The 21,076-nt window shown below is 36.9% G+C and overlaps 1 protein-coding gene across 6 annotated transcripts in view; it reads left to right on the top strand.

Annotated features, from left to right (window-relative positions):
* Dora (zinc finger SWIM domain-containing dorado) overlaps nucleotides 1-21,076 on the top strand; it is a 152,805-nt gene that overhangs the window by 53,754 nt on the left and 77,975 nt on the right. For 4 of the 6 annotated variants that reach the window (XM_081771672.1, XM_081771699.1, XM_081771691.1 and 1 more), the window contains exon 2: nucleotides 18,226-18,474. In XM_081771672.1, the coding sequence (XP_081627798.1) occupies nucleotides 18,226-18,474 (249 nt within the window). The remainder of the gene's footprint in view (nucleotides 1-18,225; nucleotides 18,475-21,076) is intronic. The other 2 variants (XM_081771682.1, XM_081771705.1) reach the window with 1 other exon arrangement.

The raw sequence follows: 21,076 nt of genomic DNA, 5'->3' as shown, positions 1-21,076 counted from the left end.
TTCCAGCACCAACAGTTTAGTACAGTCATTTTTGATGCTATTTTTCAAATAAGCATTCTGTAGAATCAACATCAGCAATAGCGGAAAAATAATTGTCAAATTTAAGAAGCTTAATGCTCGGAGTTCCTAAGACTATGTAACGCTTGCTATTCCAAGTGCTGAATTCAAACTTCGTACTACGGGAAGTTTCGATGTACAGGAAAAAAAAAAAAAAGCTACATTTTCGCGAAAAACGCATCGTGAAAGAAGTGCTTGGGAAACTTGCGCAGTTGAACGTACAAAGCATCAGAAGGAATACTTCAACAATAAAACTATTTATTTTACGCTGAAAGATATTTAATTTCATTTAAGACATATTGAAATGTTTACTTTATAAAATACTAGCTGAAATACCCATTCTTCGCATGGGGGCTGTATTTGAATGTCAACGCCTCTTGGAGTTTCACCATTGATCTCAGTGTTCGACACTAATATCGGTCTTTTTCTACTACTTTTAAATGTCCCGGTAAACGCCCCACTGAGACCCCCCTGGTTCGATTAAAAAAAAAAAAGTTTCGTCTTGATCGGGTCTGGACCAAGGTATCCGTGATCGAAATTTAGAAACTCTCGGTCCACTCGTTTGGTCCCCAGGCCGCATACAGGCAGACATACACACACAGTCAAACAAACTATTTTATTTATATTAGTTGAATTATATCTTCGTTAATTGTTTTAAATTAATTTTCGGAGACATATCGCTGTAATAAATTAATGTATTTAGTATTCATATTTGGCGAAGGTCACTGAAGCTCATAGGATGACTCGATTTACATTTGTTCGTCTGCTGTCTGGACTACACACACTACATGGTACAACTTTCGGTCTTTTAAGTTAAAATTTTGAGGGTACAAGCATTGAGACATTCTATATTTGCTGTATATATTTTCTCAGCAATTCAATGTAAAATTTCAAAATGGCGGCAATTTTTTTCAAAACAGCAGTGAATAGAAACTTGTTGGAAGTTGTGACAATAATAATCTTGAAATATAAATCATATTTTAACACTTTTACCCCAAAAGCATTAAAATATTTTTTAAAAAATCGAAAAAACCCATATGGACCTAGGTGTTTTTTTTTTTAAAAAAAAGACCTGGGTTTTTTCAAACCCTGTTCGGTGACCTGCCATTTTGTCAGCAACATTATATAATCCCGTTGCTATAGAACTGTGATTTCTGGTAAAAAAAAAAAAAAAAAAAAAAAAAAAAATATGATTTTTTTCACGCCTCTTTTTGAAACTAACTTACCATTCAGCGTGCTCTGCTGAGACCAAAACAAATAACCTGGAACCGCCAGACTGTACGGTTAGTGCTTTAAAACCTCCCAGCCAATTCTCTCAATTTCTGATGGATCGTTAAACATTTTGCGGTCTGGCATAGTCAGCGTGGTATACGACACCCTTTCTGTTACCTAGTTTTGCCCGTTCCTTTCGAACTGCTAGATGCACTCGCGCTAATTGTTGGAAGTACAGATATGAGTATCACTCTGCCCAGTGGCAGCAGCTTGTGATGCACGATTTCCTTCAAATCCTACTAAATTCACAGCATAACCTTCATGAGCGTGTGCACTTTGCCTCAGACTTTGGAGCGTCTTTTCTCTGCGACCACATCTTTTTTCGCATATTGTTATTGTAAGTTATCCATTTTTCATCACTCGTTATCAACTGTTTCACAAATGGCTCGAATTCATTAAATTTCAGTAGAGACTCGCAGGTACCACTTCGATCGAGTAAATGTTTTTAAGTAAGATCATGTGGCACCCAAACATCTAACTTCTTTTTGTAAGCATTTTTTTAAAAATTATTTAACACTTTGATTATGGGTGCAGGGACGCACCCACGTAAAGGTCCACCGTGTCCAGATCCTCCCCTTCCTAAAAAAAAAAAAAAAAGGAAAATTTTGTAATTCGGTATACATCTAAATACTGTACTTTCTTAATAAAACTGTACTTTTTAGCAGAGAAATGATTTTATGTAGTCCAAAAATTTGATTTTACACTTCATCTTTACCCTTACTTTTCTTATAAAAGCAATCTAGTGGCATTTTTTTTTTCTGCAAGTATAGGCTACAGTACTTAACAATTAGCCTACTTATTGTCTTTTCGAGTTCAGAATAACGCCCAGTTAGTGCTACATAGATAAACATAGTGTCTTATAGTACCGGTATTGGACTCCCCCAAATTTTGTACCCCTCCAAACAAAAAATTCTGTTTGTGATCGTGAATATGTGTGTGTAGATCGTTAGTGATGTCATGACTGCTTATATGGCGGTATTGCTAGACTTTTGTCAGAATATCATAATGCTGTAGTTAGACGCCCACTAAAAAGTGCATCTTGTGGACGTCGAAATTTTCAGAACGAAAGCGACTTAACAAACTTTTGGCTGTTTCTTCTAATAACTACTCTTGCATACATACAGCACAAATTTCTTCACGGGCTTTCACAGCATTTGCACCTTTATCGAAATAAAATTGTAAAATGTAGCGCAGTTTTACGGAAAATTCAATTATCTTTACTTACGTTGCGTCTGATTATAAGAAATTCACCACCATTTTTTGCATATCTGCTAGCTTCAACTGTCGGCTGTCAAATAACGTTAGGCCTGACCCGCTGCAACTCCTATATCCTGAGATTTGAGATAGTGACCCCATCTCGTGCGCAAAAAGCTCACTATTTAAGCTACTTAATATATTCTGGCATTTATTTCAAATGGTTCAGGGTTTTCCGGTTATTCGATCAATCATAAGATCAGTTTCATTTTTATATATTAGATTAATTAGGTAGTAACGTTAGTTATATGCTTTTCATTGGAATAGTTCTACACCAAGAAGAAGGTTCTATATTTAAATAATAATCCCACCCATTATCAAGTGCCTTATGATGTTACTTTAAAAAACACTTATTTAAAAAAAATCGGCGAAACATGTATATTGATCAGCATGAAAGAATCAACGGTTAAACTTCCAAAGGACTGTATCTGCTTGTATGAAGGACTGTATTCCCTCACACGTTGTGTATTTTGTAACTTATTGCATGGTATTGTTGTCAAAAAGAGAAACTACTAACCACATAGAAAACAAGTTCAAATCAAGTCAAGGAAATACAGCAGCACTGTGGCTCCCTTGACGTCATTCAATACAACCGAATAATCATTTTGAAAGTTCTGTTCTAGTTCCGCTTGAGTAATTTGACATTTGAGTTTTCATACATAACAGTGTTAACTGAGTATTCTTGACTCATTTCCTTGAAGGAAGACAACCCATCTTCATCGCAATACAGACAAAACTATGACTTAGCCAGTCTCAAATCTGAATCTCTGGAAAGTGCGAATGTATGCATTATATTTTGTATTACAATAGTTAAAGAAAATTACTTCATTGTGAAATCAAGTTTTACGTGTTCAAAGTGCCCCCCCCCCTATTAATCACTACAATGCTGAATACTATAAAACTTTTGATACATCTCTACGTTAATTACAGAAAATTTATCAGAATTTGCTTGTTTCAGATCAGGAATTGTTTTCGCTTTCAGCGAGAAAATAAGAGCTGTTAGGTCTAGTAATTGTAATGGCTACTTGTTTCCTTCCCTCGAGCTCCTCCGTGGCTAAGCGATTAGCGTACGCGCCTTTGGCGTGGGAGGCCCGGGTTCGATTCCCGGCGGGAGCTTATGTAGTTCGGATTACACGTTAATCAGTAGGTCCACGTCTCATATAGCCTCGCTGCTGAACGGGACGTTACACTCAAAATCAACTCAACTCATTTCCTTCCCGAAATGCTTCTAAAATAGTATGTCATTACCCTCCAATACTTGCTTCATCCGACTATAAGGGGGCCGCGGTGGTTCAGTGGTAAAGCGTTCACCTCTGGTGCTTGGAGTACCTGGTTCGATCCCAGCTCGAGCCAAGTGAACTTTGTGGTGGACAAACACCAAGTGCGTGGGTTTTCTCGGGGTTCTCCTGTTTCCTCCCACTTTCTTCATTCCAGCATTTCATTCATTATTTCATCATCACCGTCTCCTTTAGCCTAGCCGACGTAGCCGCAAGACGTAAAACTCAAAAAATTTCAATTTAATTTCATCCGACTATAATTGTATCAAGGTGTTCTCGTCTTCGTTTACTGTGGGCAGAGGAAGTTTACAAAACTCTTAGATGTCTATATTCAACTTCATCATGCAAACTTTGGAATACCTGCGGGATGTAAAATATCATGTTATATTGTTTTAATAGGTTTATATCAGTGAAGATATCCAGTTGCAAGGATGACGTCTGTTGAATCTCTGGAGACTGTCGAAATACGGATAAAAGGGCGATACTAATGCAGTGCTCTAATATAAAATATTGGTCACTCAAAAGCACGAACCGGAAACTGTGTCGTGGTCTAGCAGTTCAGCTGTTTTAGGCAGCATAGGTATTGTAGCGAGGGCCTCATCTTTGTAAGATTATCATCTTCATACATCCGCCAGCTGTAACGATTGACACCCCCAACCGGGTTCGGAGGTTATGTAAAAGATACGGCACAGTCTTCATGTGTGGGAAACGATTGCTCAATAGTAGGGCGCTTACCATTAGTGCGAGAGATCCTGGTGTGATACCAAGCAATGAAAGCTTGTGGAGACGTCTTGCCCTGGGATTGTCAGGGTTCTCCTGTTTCGTCCTACCTCATCATTCCACGAATTATTTCATAATCATTCACTTTCATTAATTATCTGTCTTCTTTAGTCTCCGTGGCGCATCTGAAAATATTCCCTTTTTTCCATCATGACGTAAAGCAAAATCAATCAGCTAAGGAGAACGATAATTGTGTTACTGGACACACAATTTATAGAAAGACTAGCCTTCAGCTAGCTGAGGACTTTGGCTCGAGACCCCTGCATTTGCGTGGCCTACGATCTCTCACTTCTCGTATCTGTAATCTTAAGAGGTTTCGAGAAAGGCCATTACAACCCTACTATTTTCCTTTCAGCCTTTTTTCTTCATTTCTAAGGAAACCTCTAAAATTACGTCTTTAATTGTTTTTAAAATAAAAGCCTAAGTACCAACTTCCATGCTTCTATCTTTAAGGAATTTTGAGATATGATCATGTTATTTTAACAACTGCAACCCCGACTCCTTTTTTTTTCTTCACCTTTTTTTCCCCTTATAGAAATATCAAAAACCGCAGTAACACGTCTTTGATTATTTTAGATGAAAAATGTAAATACAAAATTTCATGTCTAACCTTAACGGATTTCGAGATGATATACACTTATAACAATTGTAACTCGCACCCTTTCTTCCTTCCCTTCTAGGGCAAATAATAAAAAAAAAACTGTGAAACACGTATCTAGTATTTTAAATGAGAAGTCTAAATAGGGAATTTTATGTCTGTAACCTTTAGATATTCTGAGATATGGACATCCTATTATAATAATTGTAATTCCCATCACTTTTTCCTTCTCATTTCCCCCCCCCCTCCCTTTTTGGGTCAAATATATATTAAACAACACAGAAACACGTGTCTAATTATTTTGAATAAGAGCATCATGTAACAAATTTCATATCTGTAACCTTCAAAGATTCCGAGATATGGCCATCTCAAGATGATAATTGCAATCCCTCTTTTCCTCCTTTCCCGTCGAATTTACAAAAATCCTTCCTTAGTGGGACATTACAGGTAGGTACTCATTTGTAGAAACTAATTGGAACGTCCACTAGGGATGCTACAATCGCAGGTGACGAAGGGAAAGAGGGTGTGGAGAAGACACCAGCACACGGTGAAGTGCACTGAGCATAAAATGTCTCTAAAAATCACCCCATTCTGGAAGGCGTACGTCAAAGCACTTTCCAACATAGAATATAGCTACAGTCAGTGGTGCTATTCAACCGGTTCGCTAGAAGAGGTTGTTAAAATATTTCGAGTTCGCAGAACCGTTTGTTATACCCAAACATAACAGTAAAATTTACCCAGTTATAACCAGGAACAATAAATTTTAGTTTAACTGTATTTGTTTTTAGAAATTCTTACAGCTACAGGGTTAAACATATGGTCTGTCAGAACAAGGTATAAGCGTTTATTTCTTACGTTAATTTCAAATGCTCAGATATCTAGAATGAGGACTGAGTTTACATGAGTGTAGTAAAAAGGGTTAATTACATTTGAAACGCATACATACAGTGGCGTAACAATAGTCTTTGGCGCCCGTAGGCAAAATCTCGAGTAGTGCCGCCCTCACCCATCGAATAGACCCCATGCATGATCATCTATAATTATGCGTATGCGCAGAAACGGCCATAAACCGTTATCAGTGGAACGATATTGACCGTTTTTCTTTTTATATCGTTGTGGTATGTGTTTTAAAAGTAAACTGGACAGAGTGTCTTTTCATTAAAAATACCACAAATGAATATATCTATATAATATTTTAAGATTTTACATAATTATAAAATAAATAATAAAATCTTCTGAAACCGCTTACAAGTACTTTTTTTTCTATTTTCAGATTATTATTTTTTTAATCGACAAATTGTATACGCAATCAGAATTGTTTCTTTTTCACTTTTGCTTCTGCAAATTTTTATCAGATCATATATGTTGAATTCATGAACAAAATTTTCACCCGGTCAAAGTGTCTTCTTGCTACCCTCCCCCACCTAGTCCTACCCTGTATTTAACATTTTATTACAGTGATATTAGAAAATACGTTCGGAAATTTATTATGGTGTGCTCGTTTGGGCGCCTCAGTAGCGCGGTATGTAGCAATTGTACTGTGCCTCATAATCATGGCAACACTTTTTAACTCGTTTTAACCCAGATTTTATAGGTCATAGAATTAGTCATTGTTGTTGAAGCCTGTTGCGCAGGGAAATTTTATTTAAAGTAGTAAGCACAGTACATGTAATATAGAACTGATATCCAATTAATACAGGAGGATTAATTTCTTAATCATACAATGCTATAACCGCGACGAGTTTACAGCAGTGCCAATAATTTGATATGCAAATATAATAAACTGCGAGCGAAGTGAGCAGGAATTTTTATTCTTGCCATGTTCGGAAATGAAGACCGCAAAACTTGGGGCTCCATTTACATTATTTGCTTTTTTTTTTAATCAAAAACCTGGGGCGCCCCCTAATATATCGAGACTCCCTGCGCCCGTAGACAATTCCTACCCTGCCTACCCTATTGCTACGCCACTGCATACATATCATTACCAAAAATAGTCGATCCATTGCTGGATTAAGGTCTTTCCAGTTTCAATACTTTTTGACAACCGTCTATCTTGGATAATTAGTTTTTTCCAAGATATTTGAAGTGCTGCCTAATTTCGTCACACCACCTCGTATTAGGATGCTGTGTAGATTTTCTACTTGTCACTTGTGGTACCCAGTAAAAAGTTTGTTTTGTCTACCTTGTGTGGTTTGTTTCCTAAGAGTCATATCTACAAAGGATGTTCAAAAAGTTTTTTGCAGGAGGAGAATGAAGTTTTTTGTGAACATACTTGGAACATTTAGCTATACACTGAGCCTACTCAATATAGCCTCCATCAGCTGTGACGCATCTGGTCCAACGTTCTTTCCATGATATAAATGCACTTTGGTAAAATTCTGGGGATTGATTTTTTTACAGCATCGCTTGACACAGGAAATAAGGTCTTTCTCACTATAAAATGTTTTACCGCGCAGGTGGGCCTTCAGACGACCAAAGAGGGAAAAATCAGACTGAGCCAAGTCCGGTCTGTAGGGAGGATGAACAATTTTCCAACCCATTTTCGTGATATTCTCCTGCGTCACCGGCTGTATGGGGGTTTGGCATTGTCATGGAGTAGTCCGATTAGCTTACCCGGAGGCTGTGGTCTGTGGGTCTTGATGGCACGTCGCAGCTTGTCCAATGACAAACACTAACGCCATGTTCCAAAAAGTCAATGAAAATGGCACCAAACTGATCCCAGAAGGAGGAGTCCATCACCTTTCGGCCTGCTTTTCGTGAAAGTCTTGGTTTCTTCTTTCGAGGGGAACCCCGATGGCGCCATTTCATGGATTTGGTTTTGCTCTCCGATTCGGACAAAAACAACCATCTTTCATCCTGGGTAATGACGCCATCAAAACACTGTTTCCACTCTTCAGTAAAGGTCGTCATGAGACCCTCGCACACATTCTTCCTCATCTTTTTCATTTCACTTGTCAATAATCTAGTTACTCAACGTGCACAGATTTTTCTGTACCCTAGTGATTGTACCACTGATACCACACTACCCAATGACAAACCAGTCATTTTAACAAGCTGTGTGTCGTCACACATCTGTCACTTTGAATGATTTTATTAATAGTCTCCTTATTCACATCACTCACTACCGTCGATGGTCTACCGCATCGTGGATTGTCCAGTAGAGAGAAATCACCTTCTTTAAACCTCTGCAACCACCGCTGGATACTGCTGCGATTCAATGTGTCCTCCCCATAAACAGGGAGCAACTTCCTGTGAATATATGTGGCAGTCATCGCCGGTCTTGAAGAGGAACTCCATCACCGACCGTTGTCGCAACCTGACATCTACTTCACGGTCCATTATGGCTCACCTCAAACTAAAAGAAAATATGTTTATATGCCATAGCTAAATGTTCCAAGTATGTTCACAAAAAATTTCATTCTCCTCCTGCAACAAATAAAATTAGAGACCACTGTGCAAAACTTTTTGAACACCCTTTGTATCAATCTACTCTCTCTCTATTTATATATATATAGGGTGTTCAATAAAACAGCGACAAAGTTTGAGAGGTGATTCCTGGCACCAAGATAAGATAAAAAGTGTAGACCAACCTGGAGACTGCCAAAAACATGAAAAAATGAACTTAAAAGTCCATAGCTCCAAAACTATGGGACCTACGGTAGTTGGGTCAAGACTTAAATTAGGAACTGATATGAGCACTATCCAAAAATACATGTTTCAGAATCTTAAGGTACTCACGCAACAATTCTTGTAGAGGGAGTTTGGCTACTGGCATATGATGTGAAGAAGTCACCAACTACTTTTAAAAATTGTAGCGGAAGTACCGCAGGATTCTTGAATTTCAGTATTTGGATAGGACACATACTAGTTTCTAAGTGAAATCTTGACCCATACCAACTTTGCATAACCTATTGAAGGGAACAATCCGTGCCGATTTTTTATTTAGAATTTTCTTCACTGTTGAAACAGTTCCATTGTTAAAGGATTAGATATCCATTTCAACAATCAAGCCATTTTAATAATGAAGAAAATTCTAAATAAAAAATCGGCACGGATTACTGTCTTCGATAAATCATTAAGCTCCTTTTCTAAAAATTTGAAGTCTGTAGGTTGAAATTTGTAAGAGAAATAGTGAATTTTCGTGAACTGTAAAAAAGTACATGGGAGAGATACGAAGACTGTAGTGCCATCTATCGGCAAAACTTGTCCCTTTAAATCAACCTTAAAAGTGAATTTTCAGTCACAGGAAAAATTGACAGCCTCTTAAAAATGTTAAATTTTATTTGGTTTTCAGTTCAGCATCCCTGTCAGCAGCGAGGCTATATGAGACATGGACCTACATCTTAACGTGGAATGCGAACCACATGAGCTGCAAACCCGGAGCCGGGAATCAAACCCGGGTTTCCCACTCCAAAAGCGCTTATGCTAACCGCTTAGCCCCGAGGAATCTCTGTTACTGAAAGGAAGAAACCTTGGGAAGTATGGAGCAATGGGGGTAACAAGTGGACAGTAACAGCTAGGTTTCGTTTACGTCGGATATTTCTGGAAAACTTGGTATCACCTAATAACTTACAACTTATTATGACTTTTCGACAAACGTGGCTCTCCGCCTCAATTTCTTGACGAGACATTTACCGACAGGTAGATTCGGCACGATGGCCCTATACCTTCGCCATCTCTCCTAGACTTAGTTACGTCAAGGACAATTATTTAACGTTTTGTCACTCGCGCCAATTTTAGTAAAATAACTACTCGCGCGTTTGCTTTTTTCCAACATTGATATTTTGCAGACAATATTTATTTGAAGTAATGTATGCAATTGTTGAGTAAATAACTTAGAATTGCTGCTATAATGCTGTCAAAATGCCTTGATCCATGGCAAAAATGCGAACTAAAGCTCAAACAATCGACACACACACACACACGCGTTGAGCCAATAAGGGTTCAATTGTTGCTAAACGAGAGAGCCTTGGCGAAAGGGAGTGGATTCCTTCAGCCGATAGCAACGCTTGGAACAGAAGACTGTGTGTCAGGTCAATGTGGCATATCTATAGCTTGTCAATATCTCTTCTCTGAGGTCGGGTTTCGAAATCATCGAATATAATGGCCCTGAGTAGCAGTAAAAAGTTATTGTAACGCATTGCTGCTCTTACGATTGGAATTCCTGTTCCGTCACATGCCCACAGTGATCTTATATAATCACGTGCTCCCTTCTTTGCGGCAATCAAAGACGTCGAAATAAAACCATTAATTCCGCTCTTCAAGTTGCAGTGCGTTCTTCGTCGAAACTTGTTCGTAATTTATCCAAATACTTGTTTGTTCATTTTTCAAATTTCATCAATCACGGCTATATCGATAAATTTCAAAAAAGCATCAATTTATTCAGTGATACCCGTAGCAGTAAGTTTCGGTCCTAGCATCTTTTTCACAATGTTTTTACATTTCGTCTTTGCCGATGCTGCCAGCTGCTTCTTCAATTTTGTTTTTCTCTTTCTCAATGAAACAATATTCACTATTTTCACTGTAACTGTAACTCACATCCATATCGTTTGCATCTGAGTCTGCATCTGCACTGTTCTTATCTGCTTCACTATCATCATCAATATCATCTTCATTCATTTTTTCATTACTTAAATCCGCTTCGCTTTCAGCAGCCACTAATTTTCGATAGTTAACATCAGACTCATAATTAATATTGTCAAGTCACTTCTGTATCTCACTTGTATTTAAGAATCGAGGCATTGCTTAGAAAAACAAAACTTCACTCATAAACAGTAATTATCACATTAACGATCGCGCGTTGGAAAATTTCAAACTCCATAAAAATATGTGGTTGCTACTTTTATCACGGAACTACTCGCGCGTTTGAAAAAAGCAAACACAGACGAAACTATTTCCTCAACATGTACTGGGCAAGCTTTTAGGAGGAAGAGGGGAGGAACCACTTGAGGAATAGCAGTGAGGGTGACTCCGCTAATGCGATCGTTCGTAAAAATCATTAGTTTTTATTCACCTGTTTGCTTTTTTTCCAACAGCGCGAGTGACAAAAGGTTAATACTCTACCCAATGTGGACTAATTAAAAACAAGAATTGATAGTTACGCTGTTGATAGTTTAACCCAAAAAATGTTGCACAATACGTGACTTGAAATCGAATTTTGCTTTAGACGTGCTCTAGCGAGAAAAGGAGCACACGTGGACATTTCAACAAAAACTTCTAGTTTCTCCCTTTTTGTCTACAGCCATCTGTAAGCATAACTTTCCGTAATAAAATTTTGTAATGTTTGGAACACTTTATATGCACCCTGTAAAAATATGCCTACATAATGTATATTCTTACTGCTTGTGTAATTCTAACATGACTTGCTTCGTAACACGCTAGTGGACTTCACTTTGTATATGCAGCACAGTAAAATTGATTTCCAGGTTGTGGTCAACATATATGAAATATTAAGAAGCAAGTAGGCACATAAGTGAGAATTACGCATATGTGTACAGTCAATGCGTTGAGCAATTCTTCATCTGAATCTTGTCTGATTTATGTGTATTTTCCTGACTTTTTGGAGTTTCTGATGTGAACTCGGAAGATTAGAAATATACGTTCTTGGAAACATTGGTCTGTTGGGTTTATATCTTCAATGGTGAAGTGGACATTATTTAAAAGAAGTGCGAAGATACGTTCGTTAGAAATATGAGAAAGTTATTCTTCAGAGTTTCTCCATTGATGATCTTGTGGCAAATGATATAACTGAAGAAGTGCTATATACTGACTAGCTGTTTGGTCTGAAAAGCCAGGTGTGTATTAACAGCTGCATTTACAGACATAAAATCAAGTATACGGGCACCCACATGCAACAACTGAACCGGAAAAAAAATTCTGGCATGGTGTTCAGCTGTTTCTCGTCTCACTATTAGCTGGCGGCATTGGGATTCCAACAAGCGTGATTGGTTACAATGAATGAGCTGTAATCAGATTCAAAAGGTTTCCTTTTAGTTGGAACATTCGAAGCCAGGCGATTTGTAACTCCAAAATTTTCTCTACTTCCTTGTAAATTTTTCAAAACAAAAAAAAAAAAAAAAAAAAATGACAGTGAGCGGAGGGGATGTAATAAGATGCTGAAACTCCAAACGTAATTGTTCGGGTGCGGGAAATTCTGGAAACAAGAAATAGAGAAATTTAAGACATAATTCAGGGTGTCAAAAAATACCGTATAAAATGAAAAGAATTTGAACTGTGTCAAAAATAAGAGGGGGGGGGAAAACATGATAGAAACATGAATAACAGGAAGAGATTTAGTAGCGGGAGTCGACCACGTTAGTTGCTTGCCCTCCGTATTTAATTCAAATTGAAAATTTTAAATGAGAGAAGTGTTTACATGAAACACGGCTGCAATTTTGAAAGAAGAAATGCAATGGTAAATGTTTGGTTAATCTAACTTTAATCCGTAAAACCTTATAAACATATCTACTAATAAAATGTGCTTATTGTTGGTGTTGCTCATCCTGTATACACACTGTAAAGCGTCTTCATGTGTGATAGCACCACAACCAGCAACAATGCGTTGTCGCAGATGGTCAGGATTTCGGACTTTTACTGCGTACTCCGTTGCTTGCGAGAGCTCCCTCATAGCTAAGTGGTTAGCGTACGCGCCTTTGGCGTGGGAGACCCGGGTTCGATTCCCGGTGGGAGCTCATGTGTTCGGATTCCACGTTAATCAGTAGGTCCACGTCTCATATAGCCTCGCTGCTGAACGGGACGCTAAACTAAAATCAACTCAACTCAACTCCGTTGCTTGCGAATATCCCCAAAAATAGAAGTCCATTGGCGGCCGATCTGAAGAACGTGAAGACCATTCAACAGATACCAGGCTGACAGTCTGGCATTAAAAAAGGGCATTAAAGAACTGCCGCACCACGTTTCTGTACTGTGATTTCGCACAGACAATTGATGTATTTTACGTACGTCACATTTCATGAATGTTTCTTCGTCCATTGCAGTTTTCAGATGTCCTGAGAGTTGCACTATCGCTGACAGATCCTGTTTCTCTGAACTTCTGGAGTAATTGTGAAACCACCATACGCGCTTCTTTCACTTGACGTTAGAACTATCTCTGTGCATTTTTCACACATTATTGTGTGCTACATCAACCTGCAACGACAGGAAAACTTAACTAATATTCTTGCATTCATAAGGTTTTACTGATTAAATGTAGGTTAACAAAACCTTCAACATCGCATTTCTTTTAGATTGTACCTCTGTTTCTTCTAACATGATTCTTCCCATATGGCGGCCGGCCCTACCAACCATATCAGATTGTTTCCTTCCTTAGCTCTACGTTTTTTTTATTATTATTTTTTTTATTTTTATTATCATGATCACTTTATACAAACTGGTAAGGGACTTCTGACACTCTATAAAATGTATGCACGAAAAAAAAGGTTGATAGGTAAGATTGTTTATTTTCAATGAATTTGTTTAATCTTATTTATGCACGATATTGCTTTTAACGATTAAATCGGTGAAACGATACAGAAGGAAATTAATTTAAATATATCTCTAATTAGGTAGCAAAAGAAAAGAATCTTAATTGCTAGTATTTTTGTATCATTTTGATGCAATTTATATACATGCGTTGAAGTATACGACAAATATCCGGGGGAGCCACGGTATATTTATCGTGACTCGAGAAAAAAAAAAAAAAAAAAACTACGTAGACTGGTGTAGCAAGAAAAGATTTTTAACATTGTGTGGGTGTATTAATAAAAATGGGAACTGAAGTAAATTTGTGAGCATGAAAAATTTTGCGCTTGTATTTTCATGAAAACACAGCATACTATGGTATTTTGATGATCAATCCGCTAAGTAAAATGAGTCAGTTGTGTTATTGGAAAGGAAAGCTAGTGTTTCCCAGTCTCTGCATTAAAATTTTGCTGGTCATAACGTTGAGGGATTTTCAGGTCCTCTAGTAATAAAGGTGTGTCCAGAGGTACTCTCGTCTATTGGATGACATACTCACGTGAACACAAAGAGCGTATTCATTGTCCTTACGCAATGTGTTGGCAGATGTGCCGCTAAAAGAACCGCAACTGATGCATGGCACACGGAGCACCTGCGGTCGACAGAGAAGTCCTTGGCTGAGCAGCTGATAGGTCATTACGGCGATTACAAGATGGAAAAAAACAAATACCGTTATCATTAAAAATGAATTGTATTATTAATAAACCGAGAACCATTGAAGGAAAGTAATCAAAGCAAGGCGCCATAAATTTGAATCGTTCAGTATTGTTTCTTGCAGTTATTACAAGAAATGCCCTACTTTAGTGAGGTTTACGGGGATGGGGTGTAAATAAGCCTGCCATACGTCCCATAAAAAACGGGACAGTCCCTATTTTGGTCCCGCGTCCCCGTGAATTTAGTTGGGACAGGTAAATGTCCCGTATTTTAATCCCGTTCCATTTCTGCTATCGATATCAGCTTATTCGGAAAGTAAAAATTAAAATATTCTGTCATTGGCCGATAATCCTGTAATTAGTGAATGAACCATAAGCTGTAACATGTAACAGCTTCCAGTAAGTTATAATATCTCCCTCTCCAATTTGATAGTAAGCAAGCCAATGGACTCACAGCGCAGAGTTGCAATTGTTCTATTAGCAGTTACGGGAATCAGCAGTCTTTGAGCTGTCGTTGATAATACATTACAAATGAAGTGATCAAATTTTATATCAAGAAGAATGCCTAAACTGAAACGCACGTTTTCTTCCAATTTGAGGGAGAAGTATCCGTTTCCAAAAACAACGAAGTTGAACTATGAAGTTCAAAGCAAAATTTGCAATGCTTTTTTGTCCTATTGCATTTGGTGGAAACTCGAACACCCTCAAGGTGACCAGACGTCCCGTTTTAGCCGGGTCAGTCCCTTTTCTCTAACCGTTGTCCCGTTTTTTTCTGATTCTCGAACGGGACGCCTAAATGTCCCGTTTTTAAGTAAAAATGACTAGGTGTCCCGTAATTATTATTCAAAATATAAATCGTAAATGGAAATTCTACTCTATTCCGTACCAACACTCGTTGCCAAGGTTGAGCCGTGTCTAGAACTTCTGAATGTCAAATGGGAATTGAGTATTCGTGGTTCAAGTGGGAATTCTGAGTGTTCAACTAGTTAAAAGAATTGTTGGGTAGAACTTGCAATCGGAAACCATTATTTGTTGTGTCGTACACGTAAAGTTACAAACGGTGTGTTATCACTCTTATTTGTGTATTTTGTAAATTGAGAACACTGCTGAGTCCCAAAATGCAATCTGAAAGTCAGATATCCCCCCACCCCCCGTAGCCGATTCGTATGCGTCCCGTTTTCGCAAGTGAAAATTCTGGTCACCTTGACACCCTACAACTCCAAAAACAATCAAACGTAAGATAGTTTCGAGTGCGTCTACATCTACAAGCACAGGGAAGATGAGTGAGTTTTCCTCTTTTTGAGAGGCTAGAGGCACAGAATTGTGATTTGATCTAAGGCTTACAAGTACGTAAATCTGGCCCTGACAATTACACACGACACAAAAAGAAAAATCAGCTAAGTTTTCAACAGATTAAATTGACAAACGTAGTTTGGGCAAATAAAGCCATGTAAATAAATATTGCTAAGCGCGAGAAGAATATTGAAGGTAGATTGTATCACTGATTTGTATGAAACGAGATTGTTTTCTCGTAAAGCATTTTTATATGACGCCATTTTGAGTTTATAAGGCGATTCTTTTGTAGTTGGATTGTAAATATCTTCACTACGTAAAATTAATTGCAGGGAACGAAGAGAGAAAAGTAGCAGCAGCTTACGGAACTTTCGCCTATCATACTGTTGTTCATAACCAGAGCTATAGTTCATTGGATTGTATTGGAAATTTTGGGGGGAGAGATCGAAATGTCCCGTATTCTCACGAATAAAATATGGCAGGTTTAGGTGTAAAGATATAGAGAATAGGGTGTTGGTTAGAGTTTCTGCTTCACAATCGGAAGATGTAAGGTTCGAGTCGGTGGCCGCCAATGCTGATAGGCTTTCCTTCAGAAATACGAGGCAAATACTAGAATAGTCTTTAATGTAGCTACTGGCCAACTTCCTTTCTCATTGTTATAATGGTGATTGTGAATGATTCCATTATAGATTGGCCTCACATGCTGTATCGGGAAGTTTGTTAAATATAGCCGCGTTTGTTCCAGTTGCCAGCAGAGAGCATTGTTTCAACGTCATCCAGTTACAAAGTTAAACCCTTCCTATTTGCAGCGTCGCCACTTATTTAGATTAGAAGTGCATTTGGTCGAACACACATCTTTACATTTCTAGCGACGCCACTGAAAGGCAAGTCATGTTATTGAAAACAGTCGTGTAAATCAGTGAGAACTGATTTCGAATCTGAAGACCGTTTATTAATCACTGTCTTCGTTCCCGAGATACAGGTCGTTACATACACCGTAATGGACAAAGCAAATGTGAAACCCTTTTTTCTATCTTTCTTGTATGGAGTTTTTATTATTATTATTATTACAGATATAGTGTTTCTGCTTTCCTTTTTCACAATATGAATGAGAGAACCAATGTATTTAAACGATTAAAAGTTTATGCAATTATATAAGTAGCGATTTACTATTTAAAAAAAAATACGGAAAGCTATTCCCTAGGGTAGTCGAATAAGCCATCGTTAGTGGACATAAGTAGTAATGATTATTTCTTCATATGATTTTAGTGAATTTCTCAAAAAGCAATGTTTTCATTCACCAGTAATCACGAGCGCCGATCCAGGAAACCGAGGATCCGAGTCCATAGTTTTCTTCCCCTCTTCCCCCAAAATTTAGATATATTTGCTTGGATCTTTGATTGAATATGAAAATAAATCTCACATACCTAATTACCCAAAGTTATTTGGAAGTCGGTGCCGTTGCCAGTAATGGAGACTATTTTGGGCCAGGAATATTCTCTCTGCATATACACAAAATTTAAATTTATCCTATAAAATCATTATTTAGAATTGAATAAATAAGAGGTATTTCTTTTTTTAAAAAAAAATGTCAAAAATCATGATCTGGTAATTTTAATTTTCCGAAAACTAACCATCTTATGTCAAGAATGGACAAAACTTGAACTTTTCGATAGCCAAATACTGTACCAAGTACTGATGCCTGATTATTCGCAAGCCAAATTAGTCGACAATTACAACACTATTAGAAAAGAGAAATGTAAAATATCATAAATAAGGAACGTGTATTTCGATTAAGAATACAATTTTTGTAAATTGTTCTATATGTATTTTTTCTCATAACTTTGCAATAAACCTCGAAAATTTCAGTCATTTTAATATGCAGCCTGACAAGTTACGTTATTTAACGTACTTATTGTAACTTCAGAGTTTTACATTATTTGGTAATAAGTCTAAGTGTTTACGAAGTTTGTTGATTCATATATAAAGCTGGAGTCAGACCTGAGACATACTATTCACTGTAGCTCCAAAATTGAATGAGAAATTTCGAAGAAATGCACATTTGACAAGAAGTATACATTTGGTTTTCACCATTTGCAGTACATTATATAGAATATCTAACATTAAGTTTGTTGGGTCCAAACTCGGGGATTCTACTTCTTCGCTACATTTTTGCATCATATGCGATTACATAACGGAAAATACAATTGGTAACTTAAAATATCGTATTGAAGCTACGACCTTTCAGAAAGTTGAATGAAAATTTATTTTCGACTGGGTAGTGTGTTGGTACTTTTAATCAGGACAATTTTCAATAATAATACATAGTCTAGTATAATTTTATTTTAGAGTGTTCCTTATTTAATACGTATTGTTAAGTAACAGTCATGGACACTGATACTTACGAAGTAGTCCAGTTGAATGTATAAAATTATATAGGAAATAATATCGCGTGTATCTTTTGAATTGTATCATTTTGCATTAAGCAGATTTAAAATATTAATGGATTATCTCATTGTTTCAGAAGGACCCGTACCATCTTTGGGAGAGCTTGCTGCTAGGTGTGTTGCATCTCACATACCCTTTGAGTTAGTGGAGCATGTCTACCCACCTGTACCCGAACAACTTCAGCTGCGAATTGCTTTCTGGAGTTTCCCCGATAATGAAGAGGACATTCGACTGTACTCCTGTCTTGCAAACGGAAGTGCAGATGAATTCCAAAGAGGGGAACATCTGTACAAAAACCAAGCTGTTAAGGATCCCTTGCAGATAGGTAATGAATCGTGTTCAAACTTAGTGTTAGTTTATGAAAATAAGCTGAAGAATCATTTCACTATTTTAATTATATTCCAGCATTCGCATATGCATAAAAAAAAAAGACTATAGAAAATATCAGGTTATCTAAATACCAAATAATATAGCCAAGTAAGAAGAAAGACTTGCAGATAGACAAATTTAAATTTTGGTTGCAGCTATGTATAATAAATTTCATGAAGAATAAGCGTAATTTAACAGAAGTGTAATTGGAGTGTCAGTTGTGTATCATGGGTGTAGCTTGACAGATGTGAAATAGCTGGAACTCATATAAAGTACACAGGAAGTTACTTAACATAGCAGAATAACAGTTATTTAAATATTAATAAGACGAAACAATGGTTTCCGTGCTAACACGAAAACGTTAAATTAAAAAAAAAACTTTAATTATATGCTTTTAAATCAAATTTTATTATTATTATTATTATTACAGCTGGAAAAATTTGTATGTTCCTGCCTAAAGTCCAGAATATTAGAATTCAGTTGGAAGTTTTTGTTTGCTAACGTCTTAGTGGTGGGCAAAAATTAATATTACTGTCTTTACTTATCTCAGAAAGCGTATTACCGTATATTGCTTTATGAGGCTGACATCTGTAGTTTTGCTTAATATTTTATTAGAACTGTAGAATTGGTCAAATAGAAAGGCCAGATCGTACGTCCGGTAGGAAATCACACGCACATTAATGCAACAAATGAATGGAATGAATGGCGCCACCACTCCGTGTACGTTCAGAAAAGAAGCTGAGGTACTTAGACAGGAAGCAGTATGTCTGTTGAGTGTTGTAAAAAGAAAGTTTTTTTCTGTTTTTTAGTTTTTAGGACAATAGTCCTTTTTTTTTTTTTCCAAATAACTCTTAGCCCAGGTTTTCTCAACCGGTACTCGACCCCTAGGAGGGTCGCGAGAGGGTTTCATGAAGGTCGCGAAGATAACGGAAGAGATAAATATAATTAGAATCTAATACCAGAAAATGTTTCTAAATATTATTTTGAATTTTGTTCTGATAGGAATATTTTTATTTTTATACATACTGTTAACAGCATAAAATAGGTCTACTAAACATTTTCAACAGGTGCAGTGTTGTTTAAGAAACAATTTAAATGAAAGAGCTACAATATAAAACTGATAAGAAATACATATTGAAATAAAATTAAAATTGAAAGCTAATGAGATACCTGAGCATCGTGTAATTTCACTAGTGCGGCAATCTTCGTGACGCACATTATCAAGTCATTTAAAATAACATTTTTAACAAGTATCCAAGTTTTTTTTAACTAAAATTAGAAATATATCTTTTTATTATTATTATTAGTAGTAGTATTATATGTCCCCAAATTAAGAGAGTTTGAAGTTTTAAAATTTTCAAACGGTCTCTGTTTTGAAACAGTATGATGGATCGGATTCGATGTTTGTAATATGAATGAACTGACCAACTTTGGTTTCAATCCATTCACTTTTGGGGAAGTTACTGTATCCACTATATACAAGAAGTGGATTCTACTATTATAGAAATAGGGGCCGCGGTTGCTCAATGGTAGAGCGTTCACCTCTGGTGCTTGGGGTCCCGGGTTCGATCCCAGTCCCTGCCAAGTGAACTTTGTGGTGGACAAACACCGTGTGCGTGGGTTTTCTCGGGGTTCTCCCGTTTCCTCCCACTTTCTTCATTTCACCATTTCATTCATTACTCATCACTGTCTCCATTAGCCTAACCGGCATAACCGTGGGACGTAAAACTCAAAGATTTCATTTCATTTTTATTATAGAGATAGATGGATATCGTGAGATCTCCGCAATAGATATATTAAAAATCCCACACAAGCTTTCGCTGGCAAGAGGATGTGATAAAATGGAGGTCGTGATAGAAATTAAGTTGAGAACCACAGGTTTAGCCTAAAAACACTATTTTAAGGTCGTTTGGACGAGTAGAAAGTTCTACATCCTAACTATATTATTCACAGTACAGTGCAACCTATGTTGGTTACCATCAATTCCAACTTATAAAAAATAAATGTATTTTGAAGCAAAATTTGTTATATACTGTAATGTAACAGCTTCTAGTGAAATAACTAATTATCTACATGTGTGTTTTCTATGATTTGGTTTCTGCATAATACTTTGCGAAACTAATTTAAATTTGCATCGCAGTTTATAAATTTTGTATATCATTTTCGACAGCAACAGAAATGGAAATAATTTGTTTATTTTACTGTTGTAAGTTTTCATGAATAACAAGAATGAATAGTTCTTGTATATAACTATGTAGCCTTTGTTAACTATACATGTGATAATGAAAGGAAAACAGATGAAAAGTAATGAATATATACAGTTAGGTACTAACTTTGTCATTCTTCAGATTGCCTAAGATTTATCTGTTTTTTAACATGTCTACACGGAACTTCTATCAAGTGCTAAATGGGAATGCTGTCAAGAAATAGGGGATTGGCATTATGCAGCCTACGAAATGAACCTGTAATACTTTTATAATAAAAATGCAATAACGTTTTTTTTTTTTTGTTTGTTTTTTTTTACAGAAGTGCTAATTTCTTAATTCATATTGTAGCTA

The sequence above is a fragment of the Thermobia domestica genome, chromosome 1 (genome assembly GCF_964235325.1).
Source record: "Thermobia domestica chromosome 1, izTheDome1.hap1.1, whole genome shotgun sequence".
NCBI lineage: Eukaryota > Metazoa > Arthropoda > Insecta > Zygentoma > Lepismatidae > Thermobia > Thermobia domestica.
This window is presented reverse-complemented; position numbering and strand designations above follow the sequence as displayed.